This window comes from Canis lupus, chromosome 22, assembly GCF_003254725.2.
Source record: "Canis lupus dingo isolate Sandy chromosome 22, ASM325472v2, whole genome shotgun sequence".
Classification (NCBI taxonomy): Eukaryota; Metazoa; Chordata; class Mammalia; order Carnivora; family Canidae; genus Canis; species Canis lupus.
In genome coordinates, this window is record NC_064264.1 from 51016702 (window position 1) to 51037992 (window position 21291).

A 21291-nucleotide genomic window follows, 5' to 3' on the forward strand; every position below is an offset into this window, starting at 1 on the left:
TTCTTGGGAAATAGTATGCAGTCTTTGATGGAAAAATTCTTCTAGAAATAGGATTTTATTTCCTAGTATGTAAAGCCTTAAAGTTATCTAGATCTACTGGATCTAGATTCTAGAATATTTGGAAATTAATAAAGGCTTAAAGTTAATGATACAAATCAATTCTATAAAATGCTTTAAATATCTTGAACATCAATCAAAGGCAAATGACATATCACTTTTTTGTTGCTATCTTAATGAAGACATGTGCTTTGTGGAATATCTGGATTTTTGAAAGGTTAATGATCACTCTTCTGTACTGGCCATCTAATTTGCTTCCGGAGTTTCCTGATTCCCTCTGGTATAAAGTCTTATGGAGACAGGACAATGTTACAGAAGGACCCATGCTGTAGAATAGTCTAAGCAGCTATATAAATGCATTTTCATAATGTTTCCCAAATCCAAAGCATTGCTTAGAACTTACGTCTTGAGTCAGGGTTTCAAGAGATTTGCCCCTGCTGATCCTCTGGCTGTTGGATCCATGTCTCAGTGACCTAAAACAACCACAACCAACTGCTCATTACATCCAAGACCAAGTCTTTTTTTTTTCCAAGACCAAATCTTAACTTTTAAGCAATGACCATTATAAGTCCAAAATAAAGTAACTTTTCTGATGCCGTCTCAAATGCTTATTATTTCTTTTCATAGTGAAAGCTTTCATGTATTCAAATGTCTTTGTTCTCACCTAACAAATTTCAGAATTTTCCTTTCTGATTTTAAAACAATTTGGTCATCACCAAGGAAGAAGTTTTTGAAAGAATTTTTGAATCTTTGACTCTGATTGTGAGTTTTGTTATCATTGCCATCAGCAAATAGAACAAAGTTCCTCACACACCCCTGTCTGCTAACTGGGGCTGTGCACGGAGAGCATTTCCTGTAAATCTCCTTTCCTTGGTTTCTCTGCAGCTTTGTCTCCTGGTGTATTTACCTGCGCTCCTGGCGGATATGATGCTGCACACTGAGAATTGACCTTTCCTTTGCTGGCTGCCCCTCAAATGATCCGCTCAGCATGCGCTGTCGAGTGCAAGCTCTAGGAAAAAAAAGGAGCCCGAGATAAATGCCTGATCGGTACACTTGGGATGAATAATACACAACTGCTCATTATTCTTATTATTTTTAAGGAAACAGCAATGATAGGGCAAAACACAGCAAATGACACATAACCATAAAGGAAAATGGGCTTGAGGCTCTGTGTCAAGAACACTTACAAAGCAGAACTGTCACAGCTACGGGCAGTGCTGGAAAATAAACGGAAAGCTCCTGCCTGCCACGACTTGCTTGCCCCCACCCAAGGAGAGAGCTCCCATCAGGATTCTGCAAGCAGTAGGGCTAGCCTAACCCTAGGTAAGTATGATGTTCGTTTTGAATTTAGACGAGGAGGTTTCTAAGAACAGCCCTTTGGGGAAGGATTTGTCTACCCAGGCCTCTGGGATGATAGAGTATATGTTCCAAAGAGATTTTGCGGAACTCCAGGCAAATAGGAGAACATAAAACTAGGAGCAAAACGTGTAAAGAGAAGTAATTAAAGCTGAGATTAATAACTAGAGGAACCTCAGTCCGAAGCCTGTGGATTACAGGTAACCAGTTACCACTTTTTTTGCAACCACAAAACTCTGAAGACTTTTTAAAACGTGCCCACTTGAAACCATATGTGGGCTGCTATAGTTTCAGATTTGCTAATGAGGGAAGATAATTGGGTGACTCAACACCTGGGGTGTGAATGATTGGAAGAGAAAACAAAACTCCTCTTCCAGAAAGCTCTCTCCAACTGGAAATGACAGCAATTCCCTTGATGTAGTAGTCAAGTGGAAAGAAAATAATACAGAGGCCCAGAGATCTGTGTTCCACAGGCGACACTGTCACAGACTAGGTGAGGGGCCTTTGGGCTCAGTTTTCTTATTGGTAAAGTGAGGACAAGACCTTGATCTCAAGGAAAACTCACAGACTTAAAATGCAATGATTTTACAATATGCAAATCCTATGATGCTGTATTTGTTCAATGAATCAATGATTTGTTCAGAACACATGACTTCTGTCATTGCCTTAGATAGATCTTTCATACTTATGTTTCCTAAAACACATCTCTAGACTGGCTTTGAATTAGATTTCACTGTCTGTCTTGGAGTTAAGATCTTAAAAAAGAGATCCACATCTATTTAGCATACTTTGAAGCAGTTCTTATGATATCACCTGTATATTCAAGTAGTTAAAAATGCTTTTGATGCCAATGAAGATAATTACGGTACCTATGTAAATCATGCAAATTCAATGAATGTAAATGTATTACAGGAAGCAATCCCTCGTTCCCCAAATCACTCTTCTTAGTTTAATAAGCACCATGGATCATTTCGAGATGAAATCCAAAGTCAAAATTTTATGAAATACCAAGGATTCATGGCATGATATTATTTCCAGGACTAGAATGGCATCCCACAGGAAGACACATTTATAAGTTAGGCTGAGTTCACAAAGGTTTAGCACGATCATGTACGATGTATGTATATTAAGAATTGTTCTTTAGACCAAGGACTGCAAATCACGAAGCATCCGGAGAACATCTATTTGTGTGTGTGTGTGTGTTTAGGATTTTATTGATTTATTCATGAGAGACACACAGAGAGGCAGAGACATAGGCAGAGGGAGAAGCAGGCACCCCATGGGGAGCTTTATGCAAGACTTGACCTCAGGACCCCAGGCTCATGACTTGAGCCAAAGGCAGATGCTTAATCACTGAGCCAACCAGGCATCCTTGGAGAACACCTATTTGGAGAACAGTGTTATCCTGGCACAGATGGAGAGATCTCTGCCATTTGTGTAAACGTCAAGGCTTAACCTTTGGCCACTCTCTTAGTAACCTTTATTTTTTGTCACAAGACTCCCCCCAAAGTAGTTGAGCCCCTAGGCCTTACATACAAAACACATACAAATCAATTACAGTACATCTTTTTGAGCTGGCTGTCCCTGCTCTGTTTGAAATGGAAGAATATCACTGACTTTGAGCTGCCTGTGATAAAGGTCTGTTGGAAGTTGCCTGAGAGCTCATGCTGAGCATGCCCCACCATTCTTGCTGGGGAAGAGTCAGGACTGCATCTATGGATTGCAGAACCTCATGGATGTCCCAGCAGCCAAGTCATTTTAACACACCCACACCCACTGGGGTGGCTCTGCGGATCCTGTTGAGACTCCCTCCTCTGGCTGAACAGGGAAGGTCTCCAAGGTGGGTGGAGGCAGATCCACTATTGGTAAGACTCCACATCCTGTGGCATCTCTTCTAATCACCTCCACCATCAACATGGCTGAAGTGTGGTGAGAACGCAACCCTTTTTCCTCTTTGGCTCAAGATCAGCCCTTTCTTTCCCGTTGGGGTCTAGAAAATTCAGAACATAACAGTAAAAGGAGCTGGAGTTTCAGCTATACATGGGACATATGAATCTTTGTTCTCTGTATGAGAAGGCAGGGTGATAGGGTTTTTAGCTCTACCCTGCAATCAGAAAATGTGTTTAATCAGACTGAGATGGCCACTCCTATGTGCATAATATATAAAACCATTGGCTTTATTTTTTTAAAAGATTATTTATTTATTTATTCACGAGACACACAGAGAGAGGCAGAGACATCGGCAGAGGGAGAAGCAGACTCTGGCAGGAGCCTGATGCAGGACTCGATCCCAGGACCCTGGGATCAAGACCTGAGCCAAAGGCAGGCACTCAACCACTGAGCCACCTAGGCATCCCAAAAGCACTGGCTTTCATTTCCTTTTCCTATCACTTTCTCCTGTGGATATAACAGTGCTAGTAAAATTTCAAATCAGAGAATGATGAGAAAAAGTTAAATCATGTAACAAATGACTTCAGAGTTCTGCTCCAGCCAAGCATACATCTTAGTGGTCTTCAACTCCTTACTGAGGGGACCTGCCAGAGCCTGTGTTCTCTGAGCAGAGGCTGCTTACCCACCACCTCTTTCCGTGGAATTCCAAAGATACCCACATAACCTGAGCAAAGTGAAGTCAGGCAGATGTGGCCCCTTCCCTCAGTGCCATGAGGTCACCTTTGGCCTCAGGCTCGGTGTGATGTCTCTAAGCTCCTATGCCAGCCCCACACCCCAGTGCTGCTCTTATATCTGTTCTAGAACAATGGTCAACAACTATCTCCATCTTCATTTAGCAGCTCAACTCTTGCTGAGTCTCTTCTTAGACCAAATGCTCTGATATCTCACTCTTTCCTTTGAGTGTCCAATGGTTTTTGAAGTAGGAAATTCTCTAGGTATGTGCTAGAGTTTCTTAGCTGAAAACTAGGGGCAACATTCATCTAGCAAATTGCTAAATAAACATTTGGGTGAAGGCAATTTGCAGAGATTGGGGTGGGTGGGGGGCACATGAAGGGCAGCTCATTTGAAGGCTCCTGCAGGCTTTATTTCCCCTACTGAGGACAGTGGTGGATCTTACTAAAATTAAAACTCAAAATTCTCTTCTAGGCACTGTATCTATTATGGTTAATAACTAGCTATTTATCTATAATAGTTTTCACACAAAAACAACAGGTAATGGTATAAGAGAAACATCTTTTCTACAGATACATAAATCTGTCTGAAAAAACCTATGGGCAGGATACCTATGGCAGGATACCTGGGTGGTTGAGCGTCTGCCTTTGGCTCAGGGCATGATCCCGGGGTCCTGGGATTGAGTCCCGCATTGGGGTTCCTATGAGGAGCCTGCTTCTCCCTCAGCCTAGGTCTCTGCCTCTCTTTCTGTGTCTCTCATGAATAAATAAATAGAATCTTAAAAAAAAAAAACCTATGGGAAAAACCTAATTACATTATACAAAAGAACTATGAGTTTCCTTTGGATAAAGGCAGGAACTCAATGGAAGGACATAAATCTGGGGTGGGAGGGGGGATGCAGGGAGCAAGGGAAGGAAGCTGCAAAATACTTCTGCCCTGAGGATACCTGGACATGAAGCAGGTATAGAAAGAAGGCCACATTAGGACATTTCTGAATAAATAAAACAGCCTTATACAGAAGCCATTGTCACATTCTTTGATAATATAAAATATTTTGCTACTTTGGAAAATAACAGGCTTGGTAGAAAATTATTCACTTCAATCAGGCACAACTGGATTCCATGAAGAGGTCACATATTCTCTAATACAATGTGCCAAGGCTCACATGAAAGTATGGTAAACATTTGCTTGCTTGCTTGCTTGTTTATTTATTTATTTTTAAAGATTTTATTTATTTATTCATGAGAGACACAGAGAGAGAGGCAGAGACACAGGCAGAGGGAGAAGCAAGCTCCATGCAGGGAGCCCGATGTGGAACTCGATCCCAGGTCTCCAGGATCACGCCCTGGGCCGAAGGTGGCACTAAACCACTGAGCCACCCAGGCTGCCCCTGCTCTATTATTTTTAAAAGGAAATATAATTTTATTATATACAAGTATATATTGTAATCCAAACTGTGAACCGTGAACTAGTATTTCCAACATGTATAACAGAATTACACACTTTGACACAAATGGGTTCGGAGAAGTAAAATAAAGTGAGAAATGAATATTCACCTACGTGAAAGCACAGACAAATGTTTTATGTCCCATGTTCCTACAGCATGGAGCCAAAGTTGTTCAATGCTTATGGCATTTTGTCATCATTGGTCACCCGCCTCATTAGATGGCAAGTTCTTTAGGCACCATGTAATTGCTCATCCTTGTGTTCCCAGGAAGTGCAGCTCCTGGCATACTCCCAGGTAGAGCGATGGCCAGGAGGAGTAGGTGCTAGGTGGAGAGGAAGAAGGAGACGGACAACATAGGAGGCTGAGGGAGGTATGGGGCTGGATCTGGAACTTGCTAGTCTCAAAGTTCAAACAGCACATTAGGTTAGTACTTTCATACCCAGCAGCATAGCTCAGATACAAAGTTCTGCCTTCAACTGGATGCCTAAGGTGAAGTCAGTTTGAGAACACACGAGGTTCAGAATCATGCAATTCCAACCTCAGCTTTTGCTTGGTTGTGGGACCTCCGGCAGGTGACGAGCATTCCCTGAGCCTCTGTGTCCCATATGTAAAATGGGTAACGATAGCACCTTTTCCACCAACTTCATAGGGAGTAGGGAAGATCAACTATGATTATGAATGTGCCAGTCTTTGGAAACACCGTTTACATTTTAGTTGCTATTATTTACTTTTCTATCTTGTCCCATACCATGGTTGGTAATAAAACATTCTACAGAGGGTGGAAGACAGAAGAGCAACTGTGACACAAGGTCATGTAGGAAGGTAAGTCTTCTCTGTTCTGAACCTGATCAACAGCGATATATGCCATGGACTACAGCTGCCATCTCTTAACCTGTCTCCATGTAGCCACTCTCAATAAACGTGGTACGTTATTATCCCCAGCAAAGTGATCTCTGAAATGAACTCCTGCAATGCTACCGTGCAGGTGTTTCTAAGATGGCCCCCAATGATCCTGCCTCCTGGTTTTCATGCTTTGGCATAACCCAAGAATGTGTGCAGGACTTAATGACGTGCTCTTAACAAATATAAGGTAAATAAATGGGATGGGATAGATCACAAAACAAATGCATTCCATCTTCCTCACTTGCTGGTTCCTCCGAAACAAGCTGCCATGTTGTCCCATGTCACAGTTGGTATTAAAACATTCTACAGAGGGTGGGGGACTCTCTGTGGAATGAAGAGATCCACTCTTTAAGGAATGACAAGGGTGGACTTCTGCTAACAGTGCACGAGGAAGGAATGGAAGCATTAATCTAACCGCTCACGGGGAGCTAAATCTTATTAAGACCAGGACAGTGATGTAGGTAGGGGGTTCCTCCCGAGTAAGTCAAAATGCCTGCAGCCCAGGGAGAGACCCAGCCAAGCCACACCCAGGTCCCCGACTGAGACTCTGAGATTAATCTGCATTGTTTCAATCACCAAGCTTTGGAGTAACTTGTTACCGGGCAATTTAAGAGTGATGATAACTAATACCGTTATCATTGCTGTCTTAAAATCTTCAACATCTTATTGCTCCTCAGAGAAAGATTAAGACTAGAAGCTCAGCACGGCATCAAAGTCCTGTAGGGTCCACCTCATCTTTCATCGTTAGGGTAAAAGACCAAAGAGGGTGACAGCACTCCCACTGTGTCACTCTCCTTGGTCTTTTGGTTCCTTATAGGTGCCTCTCTCCAAAGAGCTCCAGGAGAGCAGGGCTTGACTTACTCATTGCTCAATTATTACTTCACCTTGCACACAGTAGGTGCTCAATAAATTTTGTGAAACCAGTAAACCTTGAAATTTTGTGAAGATCAAATATTTTATTTTTTAAAAAATATTTTATTTATTTATTCATGAGAGACACAGAGTGAGAGAGAGGCAGAGACACAGGCAGAGGGAGAAGCAGGCTCCACGCAGGGAGCCCGACGTGGGACTTGATCCTGGGACTCCAGGATCACATCCTGGGCTGAAAGCAACGCTAAGCCACTGAATCACCGGGGCTGCCCAAGATCAAATATTTTAATGTCTCTTTTGATCACTTAAGGCTTATGAAGTGCGGAAATAGCATGTGTTCAAAATATGCTTTTTAAAAATTAAAACATTTTAAAAGATTTTATTTATTTATTCATGAGAGACACAGAGATAGGCAGAGACACAGGCAGGGGGAGAAGAAGCAGGCTCCCTGCAGGGAGCCTGATGTGGGACTGGATCCTAGGATCCTGGGATCAGGACCTGAGTCAAAGGCAGACTCTCAACCACTGAGCCATCCAGGTGCCCCTGAAATATGTTTTTTAAAGGGGACGTTGATCTTAATTTTATCTCCAGTTAGAACACTATGCTATGCCACTCAAAAAGTGGGCTGCACACCTATAGGAGATGAGACAGTAATAAAAAATCAGACATTGCTTCTTGCAAACCGAAAATGTACAAATCTTTATCTATATACTATGTTAAGCTATAAAGGGAAACCTGCAAGTCGATATGAAGCAGAGCTGAATTCATTTAAATTTCTTAAATGGGGGATCTGACCTGTCACTTGGAAGGAACATGGTCTTTATATATGGTGCCTTATAGGAATCTACTACTGCGCTGAAATAGTAAGTAAGGAATTTGAGGCTTTTACTAATATACCAATAAGAAGTGAGGTGTACATTTCATGAAAGTTACTCAGTGACAGACCTAGTCAGAAGGAAGAGTATTTGGATATTCAATGTTATATTTTGCCACTTGAAATTTTTTTTATTAGAATGTAGATGCTTTTTGATCTCACCTGAAGACGAATACATTTGCAGGACGAAAACATTAAAACATTCATTTATTTGCTGCCTAGAGAAAAAGCGAAGCTGCTAATATTGAAAACACACACTATGAACTTCAGGCACAGTCTGGCTTTTCTTAGGGGCCAGACCAGAGAGTCCTGATGTTAAGGTTTTAACAATGTCTTTTCCATATCTCTTGTTAATGGCAAGTACTAGAAGGCCAGTTTTTTTAGAAACTCCACCTAGTGGTTTAGTAGAGAAAATTGCTCTGCCTGCTTGTCTTCTTGAACTGAGAGGCACAAGGCTTCAAGTGTCTGGTGAAAAATAATGAAGTCTTTTGTCTTGTCTGAGTGAGGAAATTCTCCATTATGCAGGCATATGTAATCCCTTTATTCCTGCTCCCTGGAGGGGAATTACAGTGAGGCACTTTCCTTTTCCCAGTTGGGGTTAATGTTATGCCCTCTCTACCTTTGAAAGTAAAACAAGACTAGGACCCCTGATGATGATTCAAATGTGGGAATATTCTTCAGCAAACACACATTCCCAGTTGCAAAAATATTACCCCTGGTTTCTTGCCAAGCCTTTGAAAAAAACATATGAAAGATTGATTCTTTTTTTTTCTTCTCCTTCTCTCTGCATTGCCTTTGTGCTGTGGAATTTCAATTGCCCCTTATATGACAGCCATATATATATATATATATATATATATATATATATATATATATATATATATAATCTTTTATGGAGGTTGAGGGAAGAGAATCAGGTCTTAAGAAATTGTCTCTATTTTTCTTGACATTCCTCCATCTAAAATATTTTAAAATTGGCCCAAAGATTATGGTTATAAGAGAGATCTTTGGAGCTTTATTAGCCTTTAAACACCACTAGTTGTTTATAGAAATAGTAGCAGGGGGTCCTCGGTTTCTTTCTTCTTTCACTCTCTCCATATCTTCTTTCTTAATGTTCCAGAACAAGGGTGTGGGAAAAGCCTGTACATTCTGTAATGAAAGAGAGGCCTATGAGTCTTCAAATTATTTTCATTCATTATAGAAAAGTTAGATTGCATGAAACCATCTGGTATTAAACATAATTACCGTCTAAAGGAACTTCAATGTGACTTTGCAGAGCGTTAAATTTGAGGAATTTTACTCAAATCTTGAGCTCCACAAGGTTACACATTGCAAAGTATTATTGAATGTTGGTTAATATAATGTAATCACACCAACAGAAAACAGGAAAATAGTCCTTCGGTGGTAATTACATGAAACTATGGCTGTAGAACGGTGTAAGGGTGGGTAATGAGTATTTCCTGGGAAGGCAGGGCTCTTACCTGACTCCAGGAAAGTGACAATGAGATCCTCCAAAGGGGAGACAACAGCAGATGCTAATAGGTGAGCTCCTCTGTAATGGCCTCTTGCTGAGATGAGGAAAAAGCTGCATTTTTATCGTAGTGAATACCCAACTCCTTTGTGAATCAACCCAGTCCTGAGTAAATGGATATAGCTCTTTACTATTAAGCGACATCCGATTTATTCTTTTCAATCTTGCGCTATTCATCAAAATGTTGTCATAAATACACATGTAAATACACGGGCAACCAGAACCTCATTGTAGATTGAAACATAAAGGAAGCCTTAATGTATTATATCATAAATAGGTAAGATAAATAAAAAAGGAAATCAGCTCATGGGAAATCTCTGCCTTTAGTACATCTATTATAATTCAGGAAATAGAATGTCTGAAACTGCACACCACATTTGGGATTTAAAATTTAGTAATGCTCCATCTGACTCAGAAAAACATAAATTACAGTGCAAAGATTGAACTATTTATTATAACAAAAGTGAAATTTTGCAGATGTTGCATAAACCATATGAACCAATTTTTATACAGATACGGATTTTCTTATACTACTTATTACCTTATGCTCCAACGATAAAATAGTAAAAGAAAAATCCTGTTCAAATATATTGCTGCATCTGTTAGGCAAAATTAATAGTAGCTCTCCTGATTCGTAGCACTATTACAGTCACTTTGTAATAATGTACAAATCATGTACAATCTCAATGTAATACAACATTTTGATTACCGCAAATCCGGAAATACTTAGGAAAACATCTTTAGATATATTATTTTACTATGTGTGGTGACAGATGTTAACTAGGTGTAAGTTTAATGATCAGTTCACAATATGCACAAATTCCCTTGAATTATGTTGTATACCTGAAATCAATATAATGCTATATGTAAATTGCATCTCAATAAAAAAATTTAAGAAAAGTTCAAGGAAAGAAAGTTTGGTTTTAAAAAAGCAAAAGATATATATTATTTTGCTTAAATTAAGTTACATTTTGCCTCTTTGAAATGTTCACCTTTTACGTTTTATATAAATGCTTACATCCACAGATATTCTTACTGCTCTCTGAATACACTTACTTTCCATATATTTACTTAGTCTGTTTCTGCAAATGTCTTTCAATTAATCTATAAGAGTTTTTAAATGTTATGAATAAGAGAAACCAAAAACTAGGCAGCCTAAATAGAATCACAGATAAATATTTATGATATCTAATATTTGATTACATATTTGATCAATATTTAATGTTTAGATGGTAATATACTCAATATTAATAATTAGTATTCAATATATTACCATCTATAAATACATGATACATGTTAACAAATATCTTTAATAAATCAGATGTTAATAGTTATTTTATTAATGTTGAGTATATTAACACCCGATACTCTGTTTTTTGAAGACTTCAGGTTATTCTTGCCAAATGCTTGTCATGAAAAATGGCTGCTATGTCAGGAGACTGACCCAAACCCAGCTTTAGGGGTATCTGCTTCTTCTCATCCACAGGGTCTTTCCGGGTCCCCTCCCCTCCCGCAGCTGGAGCACATAATGCTGAGCAGTTGGCAAGTCTAATCCGCAGGTCTGTGAGAGGCTGCAAGGCACTCAGGTCCTCTGGGTGGGGCTGAGTGCATCTTACTAGTCGTGCCCAGAATATGGAGCTGCAGAGAACTCAGATGACCTTCTCCAAAGCTGCTGAATTGAGAGGCTAAATGATGAAACAAGAATTTGAAAAGGAGAGCTTGTCAAATGGGAAGGAGCACCCCGGGTAAGATGCTAATGCTGTGCATTATTAAGCTCTCTTAGATTTCCATTTAATAGGTCCTGCTTCAGAGAACTGGAAGCTCTGGGTCTAGACAGAAGAGAACAGAATAGGAATGAAGGAGCTGCTTGTCCTTTCCTCACATTTCCCTTGTCCTATAGCTAATGATGTGCACAGGAGCAGGTGGCCTCTTAGCATCATGGGGGTTTAATTTGAATTCCTTCCTCTAGAACACTCCATGATCTCCTTAGTCTCTGCAAAATTAGGCTCATCTGTCTTCCAGAGGAGTGTGGCCTAGATGTTTATGTTCTAGAAAGAGCTCAGGTGTCAGTTCACCTGTCCTGCGCCCTGGGAAGGTGGAGCTGGGACAAAAGGGACCTGGAAGAGGCCGCAGGGCAAAAACAAACTCCTGTAGCCTACAGCCCATGGAAAAGCACCCCTGGCTAAGTCCTCACCCACCCAGAAGTTACAGGGCTCTGAAGTGAGGTGCACACCATGTTCCAGGTAGGTGGTTACAACCCACACAGAAGACAGTGCCATGCTTGTCTCGGCCACACTAGCCATTGCTGTTCTGCGGGCGGTGCCTCTGATCGCAGGTACAGATTCTCTTCCAGCTGGTCCTTGGGCCCTGATCAAGGACCTGATCAAGCCCCTCCTCCCCAGTGATCTTTATTTAACTCCTGCTCCAACCACTTCCACCTGCCAGGTCAATCAGGCTCACCTTTGCCAACATCTGTGAGCATGCCCACACCTCTCCCTTTGGTCTTGCAACATGCTGGTCTCTAGCTGTTTGGCTAGGTCTCCTAATTCTGAGATATGACCAATTTTTCCTGGTCCATCCAAGCAGAATGGAAAACATCACAGATGCACTTCAGGTATTTCAAAGATCATGGGTTTCCATTCCCAGGACTTTCTCCTAAACTGACACAACATACTCTATATGACTGTCTGGACCTGAACAGAAATGAGGTGACCTTTGTAGGCCAGTGTCAAGGCCAATTGTCACACAATTTCAGTCCAGGTATGAACTTTCTTGACTGGCTTTTCCATCACGGTTTGGGGTTTGAGTTGTGACAAATGTCCAGCAAAAGATCTTCCATGAAGACACTTCTATTACCCCCAAGATAATTCAGAGCTGGCTCCCCTCTACAATGGGAATTTTTATGGAGGGTGTGGAGGGAGAAGGAAGAGACCAGAGAGAGTTATGGTTCTAAAGATTTAGGCTGCCCCAGAGAGCAAGGATGCTAGTAGCACCTTCGCATAAATTGGAAAAGGATGCCTCTTCCTCTTGAGGGATGTAGTCCTATGCCAGGGACACTGCCTGGCAATGAAGGTGTGTCTTAGCAGGGAAAGTACAGGCTAGATTTCAGTTTCTAATTGCCCCTTGACTTGGCAACTTTGTATGATGCATAATCTGTATGTGTACCCTGAGAACCAATAAGAATGAGGGATCCTCTATAATTTGAAAGCATAGAGTCATAGTTAATAACGGGTTTTGGAATTACACAGACCAGGGTTTGATTCCTGGTTCCTTGGCTCCTTGACTCACTAGACAGGGTGACTTTAGGTAATTCATCTAAGCTTCCTGAGCCTTAAGTTTCTTCATCTCAAAAACAGAGTTAATAATCACTGTCTATCAGGGGTTGCTAAGAGGACCTAGTGAGACAGAGCTGGTAAAGGAGTCCAGTGTTGAGCACACAGTCACCCTCCAGTAGATGGGAGAACTTAGTTGCATAAGTTGTTGGGGATACATAAATATGGCTGCCAAATTGGGAAATCAGGTTGTAGATGATGTCTGAGACCCAAAACCATTTCTATGGTATGTGATCTTGGGAAAAAGTACTCACCTGGTCCAAGACCCAGTTTTGTCATACATACCATGGGGGTAATAATAATATTTTTTCCTGCATAGGTGTGTTGTACAGATTGGCTGAGATAATATGCATTAAGACCTTAGCATCATACGTGGGTCTTCATAAATACTCATTATTCATTCTTTTCCCATCTCCCTTTTCCTACTCCTATCTTCATGTTGGAAAAGCATTTTCCTAGCATAATGGAAATAAGTTTAAGGTAGAAAACACTTTGTTTTATGAAACATTTCAGGTAAATTATTTTAATTATCAAAGTCACTCAGTAAGGGAACTGTGACTATGCTCGGTATGAATTTTCTTGTCACAGTTGTGTTCAGAGAACTAGAGGTATTATTGAAGGTATTATTCACACCTGACTGTGTCATAAGCATGTTCTCAGAGCAAACATGAACTCCTTGAGGGAATAATCTATGTGTTTCAGATTCTCAGAAAATGCCTGGCACATAGAAGATGCTACAGAAGTATTTCTTGGATAAATGAGTCCTTTCAGGAAGAAAATCCAGCTAATGCTATTTAGGAATCTGTATCTTAAGAAATACATTCTGATTTTATTTATATTTAAGTGGTATCCAAATTGTATTTCTAATCAATAAAAAATGATTCTTGCAGAGAAAAACTACCCCCCATATCATTAATTATATTTAATTCTTTGTAGTAAGCGGCAGTCAACTAATGACCATTCCTTAGACTTTAAAAAATTATTAATACGAGTGTGCGGCAAGGAAAATTTCATCATGGATCCAAATATCAGAATCCAATCCAAATATCAGAATGCAAATATCATCCTAGACCAATCATTCAAAAAGGTTATTAAGATACTTCCTAGCTAGCGAGGTACTGATGGCAAAGGATGGAATTTTCCAAAGTAATGTAAAACGTTTAATTATTTTATTTTGACATTTCTCTATGCATTCAGCCTGGTAGGAATGATAATGCATTCGTGCTGAATTTCAGGGCTCTGAATGGGAGAAATCTCAGTAGAGGCAGCGAGGCTGCTGAAAGCACATTGCTATTTGTTTTGATTCTTCCTGATGTAGTGAAAAGGTCACTGCCTTTTGAAGGAAGCTTTCTTTAGTGGAGCTGAACAGTGTAGGCCATGTCAAAATGAGAGTGAATTTAATAGCAACCCTGGAGTTTACAATTTAGGTGGTGGAACATCCTCCTTCTTACAGTCCTCTCCAGATAAGTCTTGAAGAAAACAATACAGATGCCCATTTGTGCCAACTGAATCCCTTACAGGCAAGCATGTGACTGTATTCTCAAGTTCTGTCGAAATGCCCCACTTTTGTTTCTATCAGAGTTCCCAAATAGATGGAGAAGTTCATTTCTGTTTTGCAGAGCACGGATTAATTTTTTAAAAAAAGCGCTATGTAGAAGAACACAAATGAACAAATTAAAGATGATTATGTATAGAAGTCACTGGTGACTCCAGTGATTCAAATACCTCAGACTCTAGGCCTCTTTCTTTCTGACTTTTTCCTTTGTCGGCTTGAATTTCCTGTTCATAGTAAAGGTATATGGCATACTCTTTTCTGGAATAACGTTGATCCTGTTTCAAATGGAAATGTGGATCCCCTGAGCACTGAGACCCCAGGCAGCCCTGCCACTTAATTAGTACTAAGAACTCAGACCCCTCCATCAATATGACTTTACTATTCATTCCAGGAAATTCCTGTCCAAGAATTTAAGGCTCTTAACCAATAAGTGATCTCATCATTAGCTTTAGGAAGTTTCTGAAAAACCACTTATCTGAATTATAGACTGAGGGACTGTCTATAGATAATATGTCTCTAGACATATATGTCTAGATAATATGTCATTCAACTGGTCAAACCAATCACCTAAAAATGATTGGTTCTCATCAAGACTCAGGCCAAGACCCTGCCCAGTTCAGTCCATCAATCCTAAACACTTTTTTAAAATTTTGTTTTGTTTTGTTTTTTTTTTTTTAAGATTTTATTTATTTATTTGACAGAGATAGAAAAGCGAGAGTGCGCACAAGCAGGGGGAAGGGCAGAGGGAGAAGCAGGCTCCTTCCTGAGCAGGAGCCGGATGCAGGACTTGATCCCAGGACCCTAGGATCATGACCTGAACTAAAGGCAGACACTTAACCAACTGAGCCAACCAGGTGCCCCTAAATGATGTTTCTAAAAATTAGTTGTAATTTATTTTTAAAGGCAATGCACGTACATGGTTAAAAATTCAAGAGAGAAGAGAATAGATGTTTAGAGTGAAGATGACAACAGAAAGTCACCCCGCATCAGGAAGGAAATTAAAAAACAGATGTGCAGACTCCCTTGGAACAACTGACAATCGAAATGTGGAGCCAAATCAGGTGGAAAGAACACTGGGGGCACAGGGAGGCAAAGGGGTGTCCCCTCTACTGTGCCCCCACCCTCAGGGCTGCCCCCCCAGCACAGTAATGGTTACCTGTCCATAACAGCTGCTTATGACTTGTGTATCCCTGAGAGTCCTCAACTATTTATTTATTTATTTATTTATTTATTTATTTATTTATTTATTTATTTATTTAAATTCAACTTGCCAGCATATCATCATGAGTTTCAGAGGTAGTTTTCAATAATTCATCAGCTGCATTGAACACCCGGCGTTCACCCCATCATGTGCCCTCCTTAAAATTGAGCTATAATTGACGTGTAACACTATTAGCTTCAGGTATACAACAAAATGATTCGATGTTTGTATATATTGTGAAATGATCTAAACTCTTACATCAAGAATTCTGCTCAATCTCAGTCACTGAAAACACTTAAACCTAAACCCCAAACGTTATAAATATCCACTCCTGATCTATCCTTTTTGAGATGTTAGTAAGAGTGCTGAGGTGGTGGCCTCCCTCACTGTGACAAGTATTAAATTTCACTCTGATTAATCAACAGATTACTCAGACAACCAAGCTAGGCAGTCTACACTGCAAAGGCATGTAAGGGAGTTGCTTAAGGTTAGAGAGGAACAGAGTCAGATGCTGACACCAAGTTCAGTAGATTGTGTTAGACTAGGGGGGACCCTGAGGATCACCTCTTCCAATCTTTAAATTCTTAGAAAACTGAGGATTTAAATAATTTGCCTGTTGACACAGCCAGGTCTCTAGATACGTTAGATCAGAGATTTGTTTTGTATCCTTTCCCCCAAATATTTGTTATTTTTAAAAGTTATTTCTAAGACACTAATATTTCATATTATCTTCCTCATATCACATTGGATTTCAAGTTTATGTGACTTATCTCTATCTGCACCCAATTCAAAACACATGCTCACCTGTGACGTACTTGCTAAAATGGTTCAGCTGAGATCTTCTTTCTATGCCTTCCCATAATGCTCTTGCCTGCCTCCCTGGGGAGGAACCTCTTAGGTGAAATTAAGGACAGTAAATACTTGGGACTATGAAAATAAAAGACTAAGGAAAATCAAGAGTGATACAGCGCTACAGCAAGTCTCTGGTGGACTTCCATTCTTCCATAACAAGGCAGACCCATCCACGAAGATACATAATCTGTACCTCCTTGTCTTTTTAAAAAATATTTTATTTATTTATTCATGATAGACACACACACACACACACACAGAGAGAAAGAGAGAGAGGGAGAGGGAGAGAGAGAGAGAGAGGCAGAGACACAGGCAGAGGGAGAAGCAGGCTCCACGCAGGGAGCCTGATGTGGGACTCAATCCCAGGACTCCAGCATCACGCCCTGGGCTGAAGGCAGGCACTAAACCACTGAGCCACTCAGGGATCCCCCCCGTACCTCCTTGTCTTAAAGTTCTTTTCAAAATCTCCCTTTCAAAATGCAAATAGTCATGGGAGAGGCCATTCTTTCCCCAGCTTTACTGAAGGATAACTGATTAACAGTGTTGTATAAATATAAGGTGTAAAGCATGATTTGAGGCATGTATATGTTTTTTTTTTAAGATTTATTTTTTTTAGAGAGAGAGAGAGAGAGAGAGAGAGAGCACTAATGGGAGGGGCAGAGGGAGAGAGAGAGAGCCTCAAGCAGACTCCACCCTGAGCTTGGAGCCCTATCTCACGACCCTGAGATCATGACCTGAGCCAAAACCAAGAGTCCGATGCTGAACCAACTGAGCCACCCAGGCACACACCCTCATGTGTGTATGTATTGTAAAAAGACACCACAATGATGGTAGTTAACGCATTCATCACTTCCCATAATTATGATTCTGTGTATGTATGTGGTGAGAATATTTATGATTCACTCTTCTTAGCAAGTGTCAACTATACAACACAGTATTATTAACAAGAGTCACCAGACTGTACATTAGATCCCTGAACCCATTCAGCTTAAAACTAGAAATATGTATTCTTTGACCACTATCTCCCTATTTGCCCCCCACCCCCACCTCTTGGCAATCCCCAATCTACGGTTTCTATGAGTTTGACTTTTTTAGATTCTGCATGTAATTGACATCATGGAGCATTTGTCTTTCTACTTCTAACTTACCCAGGAACACTGCAGCTTAACGAACAAAGAGATAAGGCTGAGCCTAGGGGAGGAGTCTCTCCCCAGGGAGTAAGAAGACCCTGAGAGAATGTTAGAAACTTCTCCTTCTTTCCTATTTTGGCCTGAGGTGACTGTAACTGTAAATGTTTTCCTTTTTTTTTTTTTTTTTTTTAATTTCTCTTATCTGTTCTTTCCTTGTCTTTTCAGTTGTTGTTGCTCCTTGGAAAACAGCATGAAAAATGCCCATGGATCCAATCTATTCTTGACCTTTTTACTTACAGGTTACATTATAATGCAGGTATAATATAATTGCTACTACTATATTATGAGTGAAAAGAGATAAGCCTACCCAAAGAAACTCTCAGTTTGACATCCTATCCTTAGTTCTTACAGAGACTAATGTAGCACCAACAAGGAAACCATTTTCACAGGAGAAAAGAGTTAAATGGGCTTTTCTAAAGATTAAACTTATATTCTTAAAAAATTTTAATTTTTTTTTCTCATTGTAGCCTTGTATTTCCTGAGATTGACTGGCTAACAGCTCCAGCACCCCCAGAGAGCTGCCTCTCATTTTGTGGTGTGCTGGGCTGTCGTAAAGTGAAAATGGCTCCGAGTGTCCCTGAAACTACACAATTATTGGGCAAGTCTGAGGGTGTCTCTATCCCCTGATGGTCTTAAAAATTTGGCTCAGAAAAAAAAAAATGGCTCAGGTACCCTTACAAATTCTCTCTCTCTCTCTCTCTCTTAAACAAATTTTCTCTTTTTCAAAACATTTCTGTACATTTGAAAATCAACAGCTCAATTTCCCCCTTACAGTGTTAATTAGCAGTAAAGGATGTGATTCCTAGCATTATCATCTGTGCTTCAATATGACTTTGAGAAAACACTGGCGAGTCTTCTCCATCTAACGCATTTACGTTTATGACTTTGGGCATCATGAAGTCAGCCTTCAGTGTCATGTGGATAAGCCAAATCTGCCAGAAAAAGCCTGACTTTATGTTCTAAATCTAGTAACACGTTAACACAAGCCCATGTGACATCTGCATTATTTCTAAGGCCTATCCCATGGTGGATGAATTCCTCGAAGGAGGTTTTCCAAAAACTTGTCACTTGGATAGACAATAAGACAGTAAGATGCCACCCAGTGGGATCCTCCTTCTGGAAAACACTGTATGGGAATGGTCCCTGTGTTTGGCAACCCAGATCAACACACACCATAGTTTCACCTTCCTGTGTGTGTGGATGAGAGTCCTCACCTTTCTTTTGTAAACTAGGAGCAGATGACTAAGGAAGAGTTGGTGAAAAAGGAAAACCAGGAGACCAAATTTAAGAAGAGTTCATAGGTAAGTGAGGCTCCGGAAATAGCTTCTTGCAAGTATCCCTGTCTGTCTCTGCTCAGAGGTCCCTGGTGTACATTCAGGAAGGTAGTTATTCTGCGTAGGTGGGTAATGTCATCGTGGTGCCTAATTTGGCAGGTAGACTCTGAATACAGGCCAGTGCATTACAATCCCCTCATGGATCATGGTGCATTTGAGGCTGAATTCTCTTCCCTCTGAGTGCAGGGGTACTCTTGCAGGGCTGGACCTGCACAGGGTCTGTCTTACATGAACAGGGGAGTGTCTTTAAGATGCTAGGGATTGGCACTACCAGAAATTTGTCTAGGATAGTAGTTACAGCTTGATAAAGACCCTGGAATACCACATAGTGCTCAAGGCCAGCCCCATAATATCTGTTGGCAGTGCCAGGATGGAGCCAGCTGGAAGCACACCAAAATTCAGATACAGGTTACAAATTTCCTGAGAAGTTTTCCTTCCTCTATTAAACCAGACCTTTTAGGATTATCTTATCATACTTTGTGGTAATAACATACAAGCCCCAGAAATGTTTCTTTTCTTCTCAGGAAAGGTATTCTGGTGCATACTCCTATCTACGCATGAACTGTCAGCCGAGGAAATAATGAATACGCAAAATACTGTCTTGACCAGTTAGGAGCACTTTTGGCTTATGAATTTCAGGTACTGGTATAAACTCAAAATAGATTCTCAAGTCCATTATATTAGTCTTATTTCCTCATTACAGTTACCCAGGTTATAGCGATATACACTCTGGCAAAAACTCTTTAATGACTATTCTTGGAACAGAGGTAGAGTAGAAGAGAGTTTAACTCCTCCTCTTTGGCACAAGAGTGGAGGGAGGCTTCCCAGTATAAATTCATCCATTTACCTTGTCAGCCATTCTCCTTTCAGCCTCCTAGTATTTAGTTGTATCATTACACGTCTGTGGAATATGTGCACCGATAAATTACATTCCAAATGCTTATACGTTTTCAGAAAGATCATGTTACTTCATATTATGCCAGTCTTATAAAATACTCCTAAGTAGCTAGCTTGTTTTTCCTTTGATACTTCATGAAGGCAGGTTTAAGAAAGTAGCATTAAAATGACATATTTTCTTTTTTAATGACATTTTCATAAGCATTTTAAAAGGGATATGATTTTGATTCTTACAGATTTTAAATACATTTATTCTTCATAGATTAATAAATGATAATAACTTCTAAAAAGCTTACCCTTTTACTATTTCCCCCTTAGATTGTGATTTGTCCTTTAGGTATCACAAAAGACATAAAACATGGAAGAATAAAAGTAAGTTATTTTCATCTAAATGCTTATACTTACAATTTATGTGTAAGTACTTGAAAACAAATGCACAACTGATTTAATAAAACATTACTTTTCTCAGGAAAGATATTAATGATATATTTGGCATTATTTATAAATATATAGTTACCCAAACCTACTTTCTAGCAGAAAGAATATATATTTATATTCAGAAAATTAGTTCATTAAAAAGAAAGAGCCCTTCTTTGCTTAATACAAACCCACTTGTGTTTACATATGTACTAATGTTTAATGGTGTTACCTTAAGATTTTAGTGACTGCAGTCTCCTTCTCTAGAAGATTCCTTGCCCTGATGCTGAAAACAGACTTGCGAAGCTGAAAAATTAGAAGCGTGACTTTAGTTTTGTAATGTAAAGGGATAATATATTGACAAATCATTATATACATTACATAGATAACACTATTAAAACATTAAACATGATTTTTTCACTAAAACATCACTATATGATTGATACTATAATTTATTTTTTTAAAGATTTATCTATTTATTTGAGAGAGAGAGAGAGAACAAGTGGGAGGGTTAGAGAGAGGTAGAGAGGATCTTAAGCAGTCTCTGAGCTCAGCATGGAGCCCAATGCAGGGCTCCATCTGAGAACCCCAAGATCACGACCTGAGCCAAAACCAAGAGTCAGATGCTTAATGGACCATACCACCCAGGCACCCTGATTCTATCATTTAATTTTATCTTTTATTTTTACTTTTATTTGAGCAGAAATGTAAACAAGCTTGTGGGGCCATATGGCAGTGATACATTGGCTATGTTTACCAGTAATAAATAACATCTTACTCTAAACAGGCTTTTCAGTGTTCATGGAATTTAACATTAAATAAGACATTAAAACAAATGTTGGACTCCTTCTTG

General features: G+C 39.9%; 1 protein-coding gene across 6 annotated transcripts in view; it reads right to left on the reverse strand.

Annotated features, from left to right (window-relative positions):
- The window catches only part of NALCN (sodium leak channel, non-selective), a 315576-nt gene that overhangs the window by 47560 nt on the left and 246725 nt on the right, over positions 1-21291 (reverse strand). For 5 of the 6 annotated variants that reach the window (XM_025441082.3, XM_025441081.3, XM_025441084.3 and 2 more), the window contains 3 exons: positions 20671-20744; positions 965-1066; positions 461-530 (listed from right to left, as the gene is read on the reverse strand). In XM_025441082.3, coding sequence (XP_025296867.1) covers positions 461-530; positions 965-1066; positions 20671-20744 — 246 coding nt within the window. Of the gene's footprint in view, positions 1-460; positions 531-964; positions 1067-9610; positions 9698-20670; positions 20745-21291 lie in introns of all 6 variants that reach the window. The other variant, XM_025441086.3, reaches the window with a different exon arrangement.